Source organism: Cygnus atratus, chromosome 2 (assembly GCF_013377495.2).
Source record: "Cygnus atratus isolate AKBS03 ecotype Queensland, Australia chromosome 2, CAtr_DNAZoo_HiC_assembly, whole genome shotgun sequence".
NCBI lineage: Eukaryota > Metazoa > Chordata > Aves > Anseriformes > Anatidae > Cygnus > Cygnus atratus.
The window spans coordinates 153,325,677-153,343,973 of NC_066363.1; the positions used below are offsets into that span (position 1 = coordinate 153,325,677).

The 18,297-nt window shown below is 37.9% G+C and overlaps 1 protein-coding gene across 1 annotated transcript in view; it reads right to left on the reverse strand.

The window, feature by feature from the left end:
* ZFAT (zinc finger and AT-hook domain containing) overlaps positions 1-18,297 on the reverse strand; it is an 89,273-nt gene that overhangs the window by 46,907 nt on the left and 24,069 nt on the right. The window contains exons 4-7 of the mRNA XM_035561692.2: positions 13,333-13,506; positions 4,071-4,221; positions 2,327-3,798; positions 914-1,146 (exon numbers count right to left, since the gene is read on the reverse strand). Coding sequence (XP_035417585.2) covers positions 914-1,146; positions 2,327-3,798; positions 4,071-4,221; positions 13,333-13,506 — 2,030 coding nt within the window. The remainder of the gene's footprint in view (positions 1-913; positions 1,147-2,326; positions 3,799-4,070; positions 4,222-13,332; positions 13,507-18,297) is intronic.

The window sequence follows — 18,297 nt, forward strand, 5'->3', positions numbered from 1 at the left end:
ACAGGAATTGACTTTTCTTAATCTTGCAAGATGAAACATTTAAGTGAATTTTTCTAAAAAACACCGTCGTTAACAATGAAGAATAACAGTTTCTTTCCTTAGACACTTTTAAATTCCTTCCTATTCTGAACACCACAAGCTATTTTTGAAACATATGCAAGCAGGGTTGATGTAGAAAACATTTTTTCCTCAAAAGATTATTTATCTGATGACGTTGGAGCAGAGAAACTCACAAAGCAGAGTCTTACTGAAAGAGGGCTTCCAGTACGGCATGCAGTCCGTTACACAGTCTCAAAGAAAACACATAACAGGACACTGAAAAACAGATCCGGTACCTCTTCCAGCACAAGAAGCGACTGCAATGGGCATTCAGAGCTGGAAGGCTTACCGAGTAAGATAGGAGACTTTAAAACTAGAATTCTTCGTCTTTGTAACCACTACAGGAAATAGTAACTGGATGGTAAATGGGCTGCAACTTAGTTAGACCTATTGCCAAATTACATATATATTTTTTCCTCAACAATTTAACCTTGTTAATTAAGACAGAAACAGATTTTCATTTTACCATACTCATCTGTAAGAAAGAAGAGATTCAATTCCATGGAATGAAGTGAAGTAAATAGTACTAGACATCATTTTACTCTATCAAGACCCAAAGAATCTGAGAATATTGGGAAAACTGAAGGAAGAAAATGGATGCAGACATACCCTACTGGATTCAGACACACCCTACTGGAAGCTACAATGAGAGAGATCAAATGTACAGTTGCTCTAACTAATGTATTCCCTGCAGAGAAGTGTGTAGAGCATGCTCAGGACTCTCATCTACATCTTCAAGCATTGCCACACGATTCCAAACATTAAAAAGATGACACTGAATTGAGACAAACATACTCTTTCACTCATTACTTACCAGCTCTGTGTGAACTTTAAGATGTGCCTGGAGCTTGTATTTATCTGGAGTAGAGTAGTCACAATGTTCTGTAGGGCATTTCAGCAAAATATTACTGTGTTTCTGAATGACGTGGCGCTTAAGGCAGTTTTTGGTGATGGAAGAGTAATTGCACTGGGAGCAGTAATATAAATGTTCTCGAGTGTGAGTACGAACATGCATGTCATAATGCACTTGGTACCAAAATAACTTGCCTGAAAATAAAATCAGACAGGGAGAAAGCAATTTCTAAGCAGTTGTTAGTGAAAATTCCAATGCATACCCAGTTTTCTTTTAGGGCAAAGCATGCTGTTTGAAACCTGTTCCTTTTTTCTGTAATGAAAACTTAGCCTAAAGACTCTTCACTAATGAAAACGTTTACAAATATGCTTTTGTCTAAAAAGGTCGTGTCACATGTCCTGAAACAACCTCAAAAGGGTAACTTTATTACATATCAATGATCATTTTTTTCCTAATGAGGAAGTCCTTTCAATCTCTTCTCCTATGCAAAGACTCTGAATTCAACTATACAGTAAAAGGGGTTATCAGAAATCTTTGTTGTTACTTCCTTTCATGTTACGCCTTCCTAAAGGCTTTTCTGATATAACGACACCAAAAAAAGTAAAGTGTATATAAACAAACAACATTATGATGTCTCAAAACCAACAATTTTTAACTTTGACTCCTTTCCTTTCTCAAGAAGGGAGACTACAAGATAAATCCCAAGCTGTTTGATCCCAGTCATGTAAGCACAAAAATTTACAGCTGAAATAAATGGGGATGGTATATTCTTTCCACTTCCATAAATTCAAAAAACAATTGAAACCAGAACAGTCTTGGTCTTATACTAAGTAATGGAAGTTTTCATCTCACAGAAACTGCTCCAAAACAAGTCACAAAAATATACCAGTATATGTATCTACTGTACAGAATGATCATACACCCTGCCATGCTACAGGAGAAACATTGATTTTTACACTAAGCTGATAATGAGTCTAAGCATTAAACCACAGACTGGTTCATCGCAGGTGCCTAAATCTGATGAGCTTGGCCCCACTGAAAGTTCTGAGGTGGGGAGAGGCAGGTGGACAGAAAGAATCCGTCCAATTCTATCAAGTTTCACATCAACAGAAAATTGAGCTGGGCAAAGCTTTGCTTTGCTATATTTATATTCTACTAGTGGTTTTTGAGATTTGAATTATTTCAACTGTTTATACAACACAAGGTGAACCTCCCTGAATCCATACCGAACTACAAAAATAGTACTGCTGCAAAATCCATAAGCATACCGAAAACTATAAACCAGAGGAGCAGGAAAAAAGATAGCCCACGATATAACATTAAAAAGAAAAAACACAAAGCAAAAAAAACCCACGTCATTGTACTGCTCCTTACCACAATATTCACATTCCAAATCTCCATAAACCTTCCTTATCCTCTCACACAACTCTGTGTTCATTTGTCTCTTCTGTAAGCTATCCAAGATCTGCATAAAGGCAACAGCTCCACTCCGATTATCTGATGGATCTGCATTAGAAGAGGCTGCCTGTGGGCTGATGGCTGCGTTAGAATCTGGTGCTAGCAAAGGGGTGGCGATTTCTGCTGAGTTCTGAACTGATGAGTTGCTTGTTTCTGATTCACTAGAAGGAGCAGACTGACTTCGCTCTTCAGAAACTGAAAGTTTCTCAGTCACCGCATTGTTCTGATTTAGATTTAAACTTTTGTCTTCAGAGAGCAAAAGCTGCATTGCTTCCCCCTGCTCGTTTACAGAACTGGAGTGATTAACTTCCTCTTCGTTTGCAGGAGAAACTTTTAACTCATCAGGAGCAGAGGTACCATTTTTCAGCAGAAAGCAATCTGACGCTACACAGGACTGAAAGTTTGGGACTGCTGTGTCTGTTGATGCCTGACACAGAGTCTCTCTTACATTGTCCACCAGAGGATTTTCAAATTCTAAGGAAGCAACAGTATCAATTTTTAAGTCACCATTAGGCTGACCATTATGGTTTACGTCTGCAGCTGTTGTTTCACCTGTATAGGTAGGTGGTTTTGGTGTGTTAAGAACATTAGTACTCGTGATAGTCAATTCATCTGCAGTTTGTGGAAGCTGTTCACCAAGAGCTTCTGGCTGGATATCACCTCCTGGCTCAAGCAGGCAGAAGCTTTGATTGATAGAACTGTTAAAAACAGAAGCTTCCTGCATATCTGCGTGTACGTCTTTGATGTGAGCACGGAGTCTTACAGAACTGACAAATTTCTTCAGGCACACAGAACACACATAGACAAACGGGTGTTTTCGAACATGAAGCTCGAGAGCTTGGTACTTGGTGGCTCCATGACCACAGAGCTCACAAGCAAAGGGCCTTTCATCACCGTGAACAAGCATGTGACGGTCTCGATCGAGTTCATTTTTGAATTTGCGCTCACAAATATGGCAGTCATACAGAAGTTGTCTTTTGCCCTCTCGTGTCATCAAGCGGAGCTCGTCAAAAACATCTTTCACCTTTTTATCTTGAAGGTCATGTGTTTCCTTGATATGCTTGATCAAATTTTTAACGTCTGAGTATTTCTTTTTGCAGAAGCGACAGTGCTGCTTGATCTTCTTGTGAACTCTTTCAATGTGGACTTTGAGATGGCCTTTGCTGAGACAAGTGAATGTACAATAATCGCAGCTAAACTTCTCCCCTGTGTGTTTCCGCATGTGAACATTAAGGTTGGCTTTGATTGCACTGGCGTAACTGCAGTATGAACACTTGTAAGGTTTTTCATTTGTGTGAATCCTCAAATGGGCTTGGAGGGAGTGTTTGAATTTGAATACCTTGTTACAGTATTCACATGTAAAGATCTTCAGCTGAGTTGGACCCAACCTAAAAGGAAACAAAACCAGCTGCATTCACCATATTGAAACTTAGTGACATAGTATGTCAAAAACTTTGTAGATATTCATAATAGACTTACATTTATTTATTATACAAAGGTATTCCCCATAGCTTTTTAAATTCTGCAACCTATGCACAGAATATTTTCATCTGTTCCTTTATTGAAAAGGCCCAGAAAACACAAATGAAATGCTTCCATATTGATTTTAATGAAAATGAATTATTTTGCATGAAAATGAAGATAAATATTTAAAAATTACCTGCTTGATTTCATTGCCTGTTCATACGGGGTTTGCTGAATTGCATATTCTTGATATCCTCTTCGTTGTGATGGGTCTTGAACTGTTGTCTCTGGAGTTGTGGGTTCACTTTCTTGGGGAGCAGCCTCAACTGGAACAATTTTTGTGGCTCCTAAAAACAAGAACAAAATATGTTCATTAAAAATATTTTATTAAAATGTGCCTTACCTGTAACATAAAAGTGTAAATCATAGAATGCTTTAGCTTGGGACGAGACATCTAAAGACCATCTATTTCCAACCTCCCTGCCATGGGCAGGGACACCTCCCACCAGACCAGGTTGCTCAAAGCCCCATCCAGCCTGGCCTTGAACACCTCCAGGGATGGGGCACCCACAGCTTCTCTGGGCACCTGTGCCAGTGCCTCACCACCCTCTGAATAAAGAATTTCTTCCTGATGTCCAATCTAAACCTACCCTCTTTCTGTTTAAAACCACTAGCTCTTGTCCTATTGCCACAGCCCCTGATAAATAAAACATTAAACTCCATAATCATTAGTTCAGCTATTTTAGTTTCATTTTTTAAATTCACGTGCATAAAATGATAGGTACAATTCCAAAACGCATCAGTACTCACACCAAACATCTGTTTAAATATCATTACAGAACTGCTGGTTATGCAGAGTAATAAAAGTGCTTGATGCCTACTACTATGAGATCCTGTATCCAATTACTTCCACCTTTAAAAATTAAGTTTTAGAAATGAAATTTTGATTTTTCTGTTTCTGCTCCATGCTACTGCTGAAAACTTCAGCCGAGCTGTTTAATCAGTTCCACAAATGAGGCTGGGGGAAAAAGGCACTTTTTTCTATATTTGAAAGTCTGGACATCATTTCCTTGAACAAGTCTTTTACATTTTTTGTTTTGGGGCTTATTGCCATCTCCTCAGAACAAAAGAATATGCTCCATGTGCACGTCTCAATTTCCATTAGAAGCAGAAGTAAAAGGGCTGTGCAGAAAACAAAAAGATCAGATTCTATCCCACAGAGCTTTGCAGTTAATCGAGGCAAAACTAAGCACATTCTGAGATGTGATTTTGTTGAGATTGTTTAGCTGAGTGCTCTTTACACCCCCCCCCCCAAACACTTGACAGTGGTCAGGAAATATTTATTGCCAAGTCTCTATAGTTAGTACTGAAGGTAATTACAAATCACATAAATATTAATTTACACTGGAAAAACAAATCCCAAGTATATCAAACCAAGCATCCACTATTGACTGATCCCCTTTTTAATTTCTTAGTCCAACTGTAACTCATGTACCTATGCATTAAACGAGGGAGTTACTACGCTCAAAAGTTGCACGAAATTTATCTGAACATTTATTAATTCACATATATATTACAAAGATACATGTTTGTGAAATCTTCATATTCTACTAACATGTACTATAGAAAAATCTCTGAAAAAAAACTGCTTTCAGGGCAATATTTCAGGGTATTGAAACATGAACAGTAAACAAGGGACCATACACTGAATAACGAAAAGGCATTAAATATGTAGTAATACATAACTACCCATATCTCCTAGGGAAAAAAAAGAAAAAAGCCAGACCCGTAAATAAAGACTGCTCTATGATATACACGGGACAAGCAAACAAGTAAGGTTGCACATGAAAATATTTTTGAATTAAATGAGTTTAACAATTTCAAGTAAAACTGGAATCCAGTATGTTCTATTTTATTTTCTTTTTCTTGGATATTACATTAGTATTTGATCTCATTTCAATCCACCCGATTAAAATAAAATTAAAATAAAATACCATATACCATTGTGGCTGAGAAAAGAATTTATAGTAAGAATCAAAGCAAGTTTACATAATGACATGGGAACCTAGAAAGCAAAAGACAGAATCAATACATTTTTTTAACAGATTCTCACTGTTTACTCACAGAGGTCTTTTCCAACCTAAATGATTCTATGATAAAATGACACCCATGAATAGAAAAAAAGTTTGAAGAATGATACAAGCTACTCCTTTAACATGGGGATGAAGTTAAAACCCTTCTTGTTCCATCCAGAGAGCAGGTTTCTGAAGATACTATGTACAAAATACAAGAGGTATTAACACAAACCCTAAGAAGCAACAATTATAAGGAGAAGAAAGCTAAAAACCAGAGACAGTACACAGCCCGAAGGTTTACACAGTCCAAAGCTAGGTGGAGAGCATATTGCAAAATCTCATTTCTTAAAAATCAAAACAAACAAACAAAAAGAACAACAACAAAAAAATAATACATGCCTATGCTATACAGGAAAACCAGTAACAGGTGGGGGTTGCCCAACGGCATGCACGGAAGACTTATGGGCACTGCACTGAGGAGAGCAGTGTTGTAACAGAGACAAAGGGAAAAGCTGGAGGTCCCATGGGTCCCTCATAGTGATTTAAAGTGAGAAGCGAAGATATTTTGAGAAGAGGCACTTTGGGAGTATGTAAGCTTTGATAACAGATGGGGCACCAGCAAGCCCTGTAGATAAAGAGACTGTATTTAGCTCGGTCGCTCACCGAACTGACTGCATCTAGAAATGGCCTTTTCAACTACTGCTCTTTTTAATAATGTTTTCTTTTCTGTAGCAAAGATTCTTCCAGTTGATCAGAATTCAACTTCCAGGTTTTCAAATGGAATGTCACCAGGGCATTTTCACTGCAGTTCTTCCCGTCCCCACCTCTCCTCTCTCCCAGATGCCCAGCCTGCACCTCCCGGCTTGCACCGTTGTGGCCCAGGGAGATGGGAGCTTGGCACGACAGCACAGGGGATGTGCTTCAATCAGTGGGTTCGACGTAAGAAAGGTAACACTGATATTAGACACCAGACCAATATCACCATACTTTATTATTTTAAAAATAGAACCAAAGTTCTTTTTAATTAGAGCAATTCAGTTGAAAGAAAATAGCTCTTGAACTGCTCTATAAGCTTGGCTACCTCTTTCCAGCCTCCCATTTCCTGCACATGAGACAAGGATCCTCATTAAACGCTCTTCACTGGACCTCCTCTGTGCCCTTCTGCCTTTCAGGATGTTTGATGGTTTCCTGAACAGGCTGTTGAACTGTTTAATAGACTTTTGTGCCAGCAGTGTAAAATGTTAATCACTTAAATTAGGCGAGCTAGATAAGTACTGCCTGGCCAGCATTTTGCATACTTGGAGTGGAGAGAACACTCCAGGTCATCCTAGCACTAGATTCCCTACGGGGTTAACGGAGTCCACAAACATAGATGATGTTGAGATGATTCTGTGATCCTTCGATCATAATCAAATGACTAAGACACCCTGCAAGTGAAACTTGATTTCCAGGCTCTACCCAACGTAAGAGGTAGTGAAGCCACTACACATTAAACCCATCAAAAATATTACATGCTAACAACTAAGGCAAAAGTTTTCGTAACTGCTCCCTGAACAATCATTTTAAATCGTTAAGAGCATACAGATATAAAAAATAAAGTCAACTGCACTGAACACGCCTTTCCAAAACGCCTTCCTGTAGCTCCAACTGCTTCATATCTATTTTATTTTAAACTCAGAATTAACTTTAATTTACTAGACTTCATTTATGCCTCTTGCTTTCTTCTTTTCAGACAATACCATCTAAGTAAACTTGTTTTAAGGGTAGTAAAGTTCCGCGTGACATTCTGACAGCTACTTCTACAAACAAATGTTATCCAGCGTGCCTTACCTCCGTCTCAAACTCAGTGATGGCCTCTAATCTCTGACACTCTGTCCCTTAGAAAAAGCCATTTTTGCTACAGAGTACTTCTACAACAAGGCTCATCAGCAGTCTACAAGGTAACATAGTGGAAGGGATTATTAGAAAGGAGCAAAAGTAAAACAGGAGATGACAATAACTAAATTCCTGCTACCGTACAACTAAGTTCTGTGAACCTCCTACAATTTCACGTACAGACAAAAAAAAAAAAGCTATAGAAGAACTATAAAACAGGAACAAAATCAAAATCGGAAGAATTTCCCTTGGAAAAGGGATAAATAGCTCAGAGACCTCCAGCTTGGAAGTGACATAACTGGAAGAGGAATATCAGAAAGACCTCTGAAATTAGGAATACCATGAAAAAAGTGTGAATAATCCTCTATCTCGTAAACCATACACAAGAAGCATTTCAAAGATATAAGCAGTCAGCAGGCTTAAAATGGAACAAAATAATGTACGGTTTCACCCGGTATGTAATTAAATTATGGAACAACTACTGCAGGATCTTACAGAGACTGAAAATACAAATATATTCACAAAGGGATTTAGACAAATGAATAGATATGTATTAAATATGATGATCCAGAAGCAACTCCCAGCTCTTGGAGGCTGTGCACAGTAAGGTTCTCACTTCTTTCCTATGGGAAGACTGCAAGATGTCTCATCTGACTAGACCAGCCTTTAAGCTATGACATCTCTTTTTTTTTTTCATTTTAAGTTTAAAAAAAATCCATGCCGTAGGTACCTGTGTACATCAAAAAAAAAAAATGAACGGGACGAGTATCTGTTTCTTACAATCTCTTTTTGAATTAATTTCTTTCAGTTTCTGTAATATCCTAGGGAGCGTGTTCCAAATGTACATGGCCCCTGGTAAAACAATCTGAAAATGAAACCAACAGAAATTAACCCTAAGTTCCACTGTTCCCCATGAAAACCTACCTTCCACCTCCAAAATAAAGCATAAAAAAGGCAAAATCAACTTTATTCATTCCAATAATAAAGAGGTTAAACACATTTTAACTCTGAAAAAGAAATAGAAACATAAAGCTACATCTGTTGGGATGAAGATTATCCCTTTCAACACAGCTGACCACTAGATTGTCTTAGCTAAATACATCCATACAAGATACCCGCAGACACTCTGAAGTGAAAGTGTAAATTTTCCTAACCTTGCTTAATTTCACATTTGCTTTAAATCAACATAAAGCTAGTTTCTTTTCTCTAGCCCTTCACTCAGCTCCATGTTCTTGACACCTTAAATGTGCCAGCACCGGGGTTCATGAAGATGCAGAAAAGCAGAGAAGGGATCTGGCTGAAATTTAAACCACCTCTCCCTTCCTACAAATAATTGCGTTACTGACTTGGTTTACCTCACAAATGCGTAAACACCTATAATGGTCCAAAGGACAGGAATTTGCTGTCAGGGACTGGGGAGGGAAAAGAGAATAGCACTGCCTTGGTGACTGCAGCCTACACATACTGGGCTTAATGACTTAAGGGCCTGACCCAGCTACTTTACAAAGGGGTAGTCCCAAGCCTAGTCTTACCCCTGGAAGACATTTTGTCACCGCTGTCCTTCTTCACACTTTTGACACTTTTGTGGCCCCAGTGTGCAATGGCTCAGTAAGCAGAACGGGTAGAAAAACAAAAATTCTCTGATGGAGAAAATGAGCACGTGCATGTATGTGTTCATGTTTGTACATTTATTTTAGCAGCTTTTGAATCAGCTTGCTGCAGGTTGACACAAGCACGAGTGCTGGTACCAGAAAGAAGTGAACTGGGAAATAAGAGAGACGAGCAGGAAAGCTCCGTTGGCAACAGTAGGATATTTAAACCATGCAGATGTGTCACAAGCCTAAAGCCATAGTTCTGTGAGCTACAAAAGAAAAGCCATTTTCAACAAAAAGCACCGTTACTAGTTTAAAGGGAAGAGTTTACATTGTCACTTGGTCCCAAAATATTAAGCAAAAATACATTCTTCCGCTTCTTCCCACTTCACAACACCTTCACGGGAGAAGGATCCGAGCACCTGTAAGATTACAGCACAAGGAGAACGCAGTTGGCCTTTTACGAATAGCTGTTCATCAGCTGAAGCTGGGGAGACAAGAACCTGCACAGCCTTGTGTTAAGAATTTGCAGGAGAAAAAAGTCAACTCCTTTAGAAATCGAGTTGCTAATGAACCAAAGTTTCAGGGATTTGGCAAAGAGAACCTCACCAAAAAACGTTACCATTTTCCATCTTTACAGGAACATAAGGTCTTTCTCCTAGTAACAAGCGGAATTTTTAAAATATTACAGGACTTGAATAAAACAAGAAAGTAAACATTAAAAGTAGAATCTCTTCTGAATCACACTAATTGAGCGTGAATAATAAAATTGGTTTTAGATGCCTACAGAATTTATATATGGTAAATTAAATACAGAAGATTGAGTATTTGGCACGGAGTTTACTCACTGGTTCTAAAAAACAGGCTATGAACATGAGTATCTGTCATTCAAAACAAAGTATTTCTAGACGTGCATATAATTATACTTATTTACCCGCATTCTTTATTGCAGTACTTAAAAACAAAACCCACCTGTACTCCATTTAACCTGATACACGACCTACGCATTCATAAGCACAACTTTCCCTCTCTTCAAGGATTTATGGTCCCTTCAGTGATGGCTGAAGGTAATTCAGGTCCTGCACAGGGAGAAATACCTACTACTTCTAGTCAGACTGTACTTGGTGGGCTAATGCAAGCTTTCCAATTCCGAAAGCTGTAAACCTGTTACCTTTCATGTGCCTCCCAAGAAAACACTACAGAAAAGGAGCACGGGGGAAAAAAATCAATCTTGTCTGAGTGTATTTTCTGAGTCGTTAGAAGCCGATTTGTTTGTTCAAAGGGATTTTGAAGAGATCAATTTAGTCATAACCTATTGAACACATGATGTGGAGCAGTGTCCCAAACCTAAAAAATGTAGAGTGAAATTAAAGCAAACAGTTAATGTAATACTCCTAAAAGCATCTCTTAGTTAAGAAGGGAGACATACAGTCTGAGTAGGATTTCCTCTGTGCTGTGGATAAAATCCAACTAATTCTTAAAGGCTTCTTTATTTTTCTATTTGATAGAATGTTTATAGATCTTCAACAAGATCTTAGTGTACTATACACAAAAAGGGTATTTCTATGCAACTTTAACAGGTGGCTACAGAATGCTACTGCTTGCAGAAAGTTTTAACTTTATTTTCAACCTCCTTTTACAGATGATTAACACACAGAAAGCAGGAGAGAGGTGGGAAGTGTTTTATCTATTCACAATCATTAAAAGCAGTGTAAAGTAATAATTCAATTCTTCAGCAGGTAATAAATCTCCAGGAAAAAGAAATGGGATGGAAGGGTATGAAATGTCTTCTGGAAGTCAAATTTCAGACGTAAGAGCACTAGTGAGGAAGGGGATCAGCCCAGGAATTACGACAACACAATAGTTAGACTATCACAGAATGGTGATTAATGGAAATTCGTGACAAAATTAATGACAAAAACAGAAGGGTAATCAATTAAAAACAAAGTAAAAATAATTACACTAAATGAAACATTTTCCTGAGTCTTCAAAGAATTAACCACTTAGCTAATTCTATTATATAGAATGTACTATATGTACATTCCAGAATGTGCAAGTGCTGAAAACTTGGAAGATAATTCATAGCTGCTGTAACAGCAATGACTTTTTTTCTTGTACATATTCTACCTGGGAACTTCCAAATTAGTCGGATTACTGATTGTCAATCAAATAAATTAAAGGACTTTCAAAAAGAGCTGCAAATTCACAACTGACTGGAAATTTCCCTTCAATTCATTACAGCCTTTTGAACACAACATGTACTATGCACAAACAGCTCCAAAGCTGAATTTTTTTTTAGTATTTTGAGTCATTTAAAAAGCGTATGTGTAAGGAAAAGACAAACTTTTTTGTTGTCCAAAGAAAAATTTTATGAGGTAGCAATTAAAGTAACAATCATCCCTAAATTTTTATTTCCTTTCTCTCTGCATATGCTTACTGTATTTTCTTCACTGTCTGTATTTACCATTATTTCATTTGCCTCTTTGGGCACCGTCTGCCATGTTTTTCCTTCTCCTCTTGAATCTTTGTTCTAGTCCTTGACAGAAAGGTAGTGTATCTCAAAGATAAAAATTCTTACTGTGTTCATAAAATGTAGGACGTGGATAGAGAAGATCCAAATTACAGCTCTTCCCAAAAGCCCTGAGGAAGGGATGGTGCATGTACAAATCCATTAACCAACACCAAGTGAGCCCCTTAACCAGCCATCACGCGTCCCCCTCTGCCCAAAGGAGCTGTTCCTTGCGCTGCCCAGAGTTACATCACACAAGGAGAATGGGCCTGTGGTTAGTGAAATGAAGCAGCGCAGAACTCAAACCACCACAAAGCCAGGTTTCCACGGTTCCAGTGCCCACAGGTTCTCCTCTAGCTTTCCCCATATTTACAATATTGCAAGACCAAATTTTTTTTTAACAGCTCAGTATAAGTCAAAAATCCTGTATGAGGTTTCTCAAAAAATGAATTTGAAAGTGTTTCTTACTTCCCTTCTAAGCACACAGGATATCTGTAGCTCATCCAGCATCCTCTACCATTGCAATGAGAAATGAATCTTAAAAAATAAAGCCCAAACGTATCACAGATATCATTATCAGAAGACAAAGAACACAGGAAATCCAGGTATGTTCCAACTCACAACATTAAAAGAAATAAATGCATTCCAATTGCTTTGAGATCTGTAAGCAAAACAACAATCCAGAACTGTTAGCAACAAAGAAGAGAAGGCTGAAGGCTACAAAGCTGAAAATAATGCACAAAACTAGTAAAAAGGCATTTTGTCAGTCAGGTGAGTACCTGGTTTATATTAACAGACAAAACAAGTCCAGGTCTAAAATCAAAACTTTGAAATTATTCCAAAATCCTTTGATTAAAAGGCACTAGAGGAAGTTATGAAGAATCCTTTAATCATTACACAGGAACTTGATTTGATTTTCAAATATAGGTACATATTTTGTCAATCTATTTCTAAGCATAAATATTAAGTTTGTATACACTAAACTGTTTGTGTTTTCATAATCAAGTTTATATTTATCATAAAAAGATACATAAATCAAGAGCTGAAATAAACAAACATATTACAGGAAATATTTTCCTTTTCTTCGCTCACTGATATTTTCAGTTTCTTCTTTAAAACCATTCACAGCCTAACCACAACTGATGTTAATGCAGATAAATAAACCCTGGTCCAAAATGTCCTTTCTTTCCCAGCATTTCTCACACTGATGAAGAAAGGTAATGGTAGTTCTAAAATGATGTAGCTGCCAGATACAGATTCCGAATCAAGATGACCAAATAATACTAAATAAGTGATTTTTCAGATAATATACACTCTAAGCAGTTCAGTCTTAGAATGATCACTCTTTTATATATTGTCAGCATTAAAAATAAATAAATTAATTAACTAATTGGTGATTCTGATTACCTGGAATAGCTTCATGGGCTGTCAAAACCACGCTTATAATAGGATTTTTAGCTCCTGGAACCTGTTCAGTCTCCTTAGTTGATGGAGTTCTCTCTGTCTTCTGCACTCTTGGCCTCTTTGGAGTTTTTTCTCGCTCATCTTCCTTCCTGTCAAGGTCAACGTCAGAATCATTACCTAAAGAGCAAACACCAAAAAAATACATATATAACTATGTACGAAAGAAATGCAGGTAGCAGTTACTAATGCTACAAAAAGAATTAGGAGAAAAGTAACGCTGCTGTAGAAAGAACTGTATGTGCTCACAACAAGGTGTGCTGCATGAATCCCTAAAGGAAAACTTCTTTTCCTCTCCTTAATAAGCCCAGTGTGACACGTACACAAATAGAGAACAAAGAGAAAAACAAAAATTGGACTCTCAGAAACACTTGCATTCCTAAATGATCTTTAAATTATTGTGGATTTTTGTGGAAATTCTACAAACTTGGTATAATGTCTTATGATTTCATCGTGAAAGAGCAAATTGTTTTTCTTCTTTCTGTATGTCACTGTAACAGTAACTTTAGGATTATTTCTCCTAGTACCTGATTCATTATGCATCTTATTTAACGGAAAGTGTTTCAACAGTCTCTTAGGATTAGGCTTTTTCCCCACAGTTACACTAAATCAATAACCAGGAATGTACTTTTCTTTTTCAGTACTGATCTGAGAAAAACTAAGGTTGAAAACAGTTCCTTTGGTTCTGTGTAACTCCTGACCCATAAAACTCTGACTTTTAAAGGCCTGCACTTCTAAATTATCCCCTATCTTCTGCTATTCAGAATGTCTTCATCTTCTTAAGTTGGATAACTTTTGGACCTGTTAACCAGAAAGCAACGCAACAGTAGTACTCAAAATACCCATCTGAAATAAAGAATAATTAGAAATTAACTCAGTTCTTCCTTGAAGTTCTTCTTCCTTACAGCAAACGAGGCATTCCTTACTGAAATTTTTAAACTGCTTATAAATAAGGAATTAGCAGTATAAAGAATAAAAAAAGAGGGTTGCAAGTTTATACCCAGAACTTTCTTTATATTAGATGAAGTGGTAGGAAACGCAGGCTAGAGAAAACTCTCATAGCAAATTAAAGCATTATGCAAATATTCCAGAGGTAATGAGTAAGGAAAGCAAAAACCGATTGAAGAAAGAAAATTATAAATGAACCCAGTGAATTTCAGAAGGTTTTCTTTTTCTGAATCTGAAGCAGCTGACACAATCTCTAGGGTAAGTCATTCAATGTATATTCATAACATGCTGTTAGCTGCTCTGCTGCGATAGGGAAACAGTATATAAATATAAAGCCGTAGCAGCAAAAGCTGAAGTGTGTTGAGTTGTTTATGACATGCAAATAGCAAAAGAGGTGGCAAGATAGCATGCATGGAAATGGCTGTGTTTTCATTTTGTGTTCTGTTAATACCCAGCTGAGATTCTGGTCTCCCATGGTCTTGGAACAAGGGATTAGGGGAAGATGGGTTAGAAACAAAAAACAAAAAGGGCTAAGCACAAACCAAAGTAGCATAGTTAGGACAGCACCTGTAAACAGTGTTTGGCTAAACTACAAGTCGTCTAAACAGATTTAAAAACAAATAAACAAACAAAAAACACACAGAAGAACACAAGGTGCGTAGGAGTTAGCTTAGATTTCAGTACAAAAATTCCTTGATATGTTCCTCTCCTCAACTACCTTTTTTCTCTGTAGATTTCTACGGTTTTAGAAGATATTCCTGCTTTGCTGTAAAGGATCTTACTATGTCTCCATTTAGATCCTTAATATAGTTATTTACTGATATTGAAACCAAATAATTCTAACAGCAGCATTTGACAGCAAAACTTGAAAGGGATATTTGAATGTAAAGAAATAACCCCTTTATATTTGAATATAAAGAAATAAGACAGAAACTGCTTGTGTAGCGTTTTCTTTTGGTGGTATGAAAGCGGGGTGGGGGGAAACAACATTTTTCCACATTTCCTTTGTGAAACAGCCTCCATTAGTTTACTGTCAACAACAGATCTGCACAAATTTCGGAGCAGGACTGGGCCACCAGCTGAACGTCTTCTCATAGAGAACCAGAATACACATGACATACACTGCCTGTTGAACTGTGTTTCCCTGGGGCTATTTTACGTCCTGGTAAACAACCAATACAGGAATTGATTAGGTTAATTACATTGCTTATATTCAGTGGACAGTTAGTGACAGTTTTACAAAAAAAATGATTTGACATTTTGCGTGTTTAGCTAACAAAAATCCAGAACTATAGACTGAAGGGAAAGATGCAATTAGAACATTTCCCCGTTTTGCTTAGGATCACATGCTGAATGAATTCATTGTAGGAATATGAACAGATTCCAAACATCCTACTCCTAAATCCTCTTTTCTAACCATTAAAAAGTAAGAGTTAATCAGTTTAATGAGAGAACAAAAATATTTTCATGCTTAACTTGTAACTATTAACTTTAGAATATTGGGATTCTACTAGAAAGTAGAAAAGGAAAAAAAGGACAGAGTTAAGTTTGTTAGTGATCAACACTAATGAATAACTACTATTACCACATTAACAGCTAACAACTATTTCATGCTGTTTTTCTTCCTATGTGCCTCTATCAGGCAGAACAGTTTGCTGGTTGCTTCAGTCCAACCAAGGGTACGAGCTGTGGAAAAGACCAGACCTGTTACAATAAATAGAGTTGACGATGACTCCCTGCCTTCAAAGAAGAACTCCAAAAATGCTATTGCAAAGTGATTTTAAGAAGATATTCAGAATTGCAACATAAAGTTCTGATAGTAAACTTTAAAATCTATCCACTAATCCAGTGCACGTTGACACAAGTAGCCCTATTCCTTCCCTTTCTGAACGCAACAAGCATCTTCCAGAAGTGATTTGTTGATAAGGAGCTGGGGCTGCAATACTTTTTTCCTACAAGCACAATGGCACCGTTTGTGCATAACCTGAAAACAAAACAAAACAAAAAACAACCACCCTCCATCAAATCACCAAACCCAAACCATCTTACCTCGCAATGACAGCTGCTTTCTTCCTGAACTCTCTTTGTACCAAAAAACAAAACAGAGAAAGACACAACAACAACAACAAAAGAACTAGAAAGACTTTTATGAAAGGACACAGGGAGAGGAAAAGAGGAAAGCATGTTTTAATGAAAAAGATAAGCTTCAGCTTTGACCACTGGGCTCACAGTGCCTTGCCACAATACAGGATGCCTTTTCATCTTGGTAATTTAGATGTCTTCCCGAAAAAAATTTACTTGACTGTTCCCACTGGTTTAGAGTCAAATATCGGTGTTTTATCTTTCACAACTAGGACAATTCACCTGTTACTATTCTTAGCGTATTATAAAGGAGCATCTGTCGATGACTTTAAGAAGATTTAGGACAAATGAAGTATACGCAACTCAGAATAGCTAAGCAAACTTCCTCCAAGCGGTAAGTCTTTGCTTGCTCATAAACAGATTTATTTAGACAAACTGCCTCACCGTGCCTCTCTTGGTAAGCAGTCAGCTTAGCACCTTGTCAGCTGGCACTTCAACAGGCTGATAACCTGACCTTGCCTAGCTAGCGACAGGCATTTTAAATGCCAGTTGTGTTTGTGCAAGGAACGTAACACGGTGCCTGCGCCTTCCGACATGTTTAAGGAATGGTTGTACCTGAGTTGATGAGGAAAACTCCTGTCGACTCTGAACAAACCAGTACCTTCAGAGTCCTGTCGACTTAGGCTGTTCGTCTGTCCCCTGCTTCAGGCTGAGCCCTTAACTGCGAGTACTGCTCGCTGCCTTCATAACTGGATGTACGACACTGCGCAGGCACAGCTACACGTTCCTAACTGGTATGTTTTTAAACTACTCTTCATTCAAATTATTATTTTTCCCCCTAAAGCATACTGGTTTTTCATAGCAGCAAGAGAGCAGCTTGAGGAGGTAAAAAAAAAAAAAATGGTAGTAAACTGGCCGTTCAAAATGAACACATGCAATTGTTTCTCCTGCACGGGTTGACACACTACTCACAGAACAAAGTCATGTAAATGAGAATCCAGTTGATGGCAAAAGTATTTTAAACTAAGGCTAAAAGTGACACTTCTTAAGAATTACACAGGCTCCTAATTCACTATGAATCTCTTGAAAGTGTCTAAAATAATATCTGGACTGTCTGCAATAAGATCTGAGCAGTAGAAGAACCACCTGGAGTCAATTTTAAGAGGTCAGAAAAACTTATGAAGCGTGTTAAAGATGTACAATGGAGAGGTGGTAATAATCAGAGGAATTCTTCAACTGCTTGAGTATGCTAATTATTTAATACTAAAAGTTGTGCTGTTTGACCTAAACTGCTTTAAATAAAGAACTTGAACTGATGGAAGCCTCTCTGCTTTGACACAAAACTGATCTGTATCAGACACTTGTTTAATCAAGATTAAAAATCCTTTTTGGTAGCTCAAGGTGGCTTATTCCAGAGAAGAGAATTTAGGCTGACCACTGCTGCAATCTGTCTACTATCCAAATCCCATTCCCCAGCCATCAAATGTCCACTCGTGTACCTGCCAGAGATTCACGTGTGCTGCAGTGTGGGGAAGGGAGGCAGGTTAAATTAATGACCTGTTGCCTCTCTCTCAAAGCAAGAGTGTAGAGGCAGCTGCTGGGGAACCGATCCAATCCAGCAACAGCCAAAACGCTCAAACCCATCCCATCTTGGTGGCACAAGCTCTGGCAGCTCCATTTTTCGCCTGTTCAGGCAGGTTCTCAACTCACCCAGTTTTGTTCTGGGACAAAAAGAATGGATGGCAGTCCCTCCTGCCAGCCCATTAACCAAACCCTCAATTTGGCTTAATCAACAGAAACAAAAACAAGCGTTCAAACAGCTCTGCTTAAATCATAGCGACTTTCTTAGGCAGAGAAGTCCTCTAGGAAATGTGTGTGTAC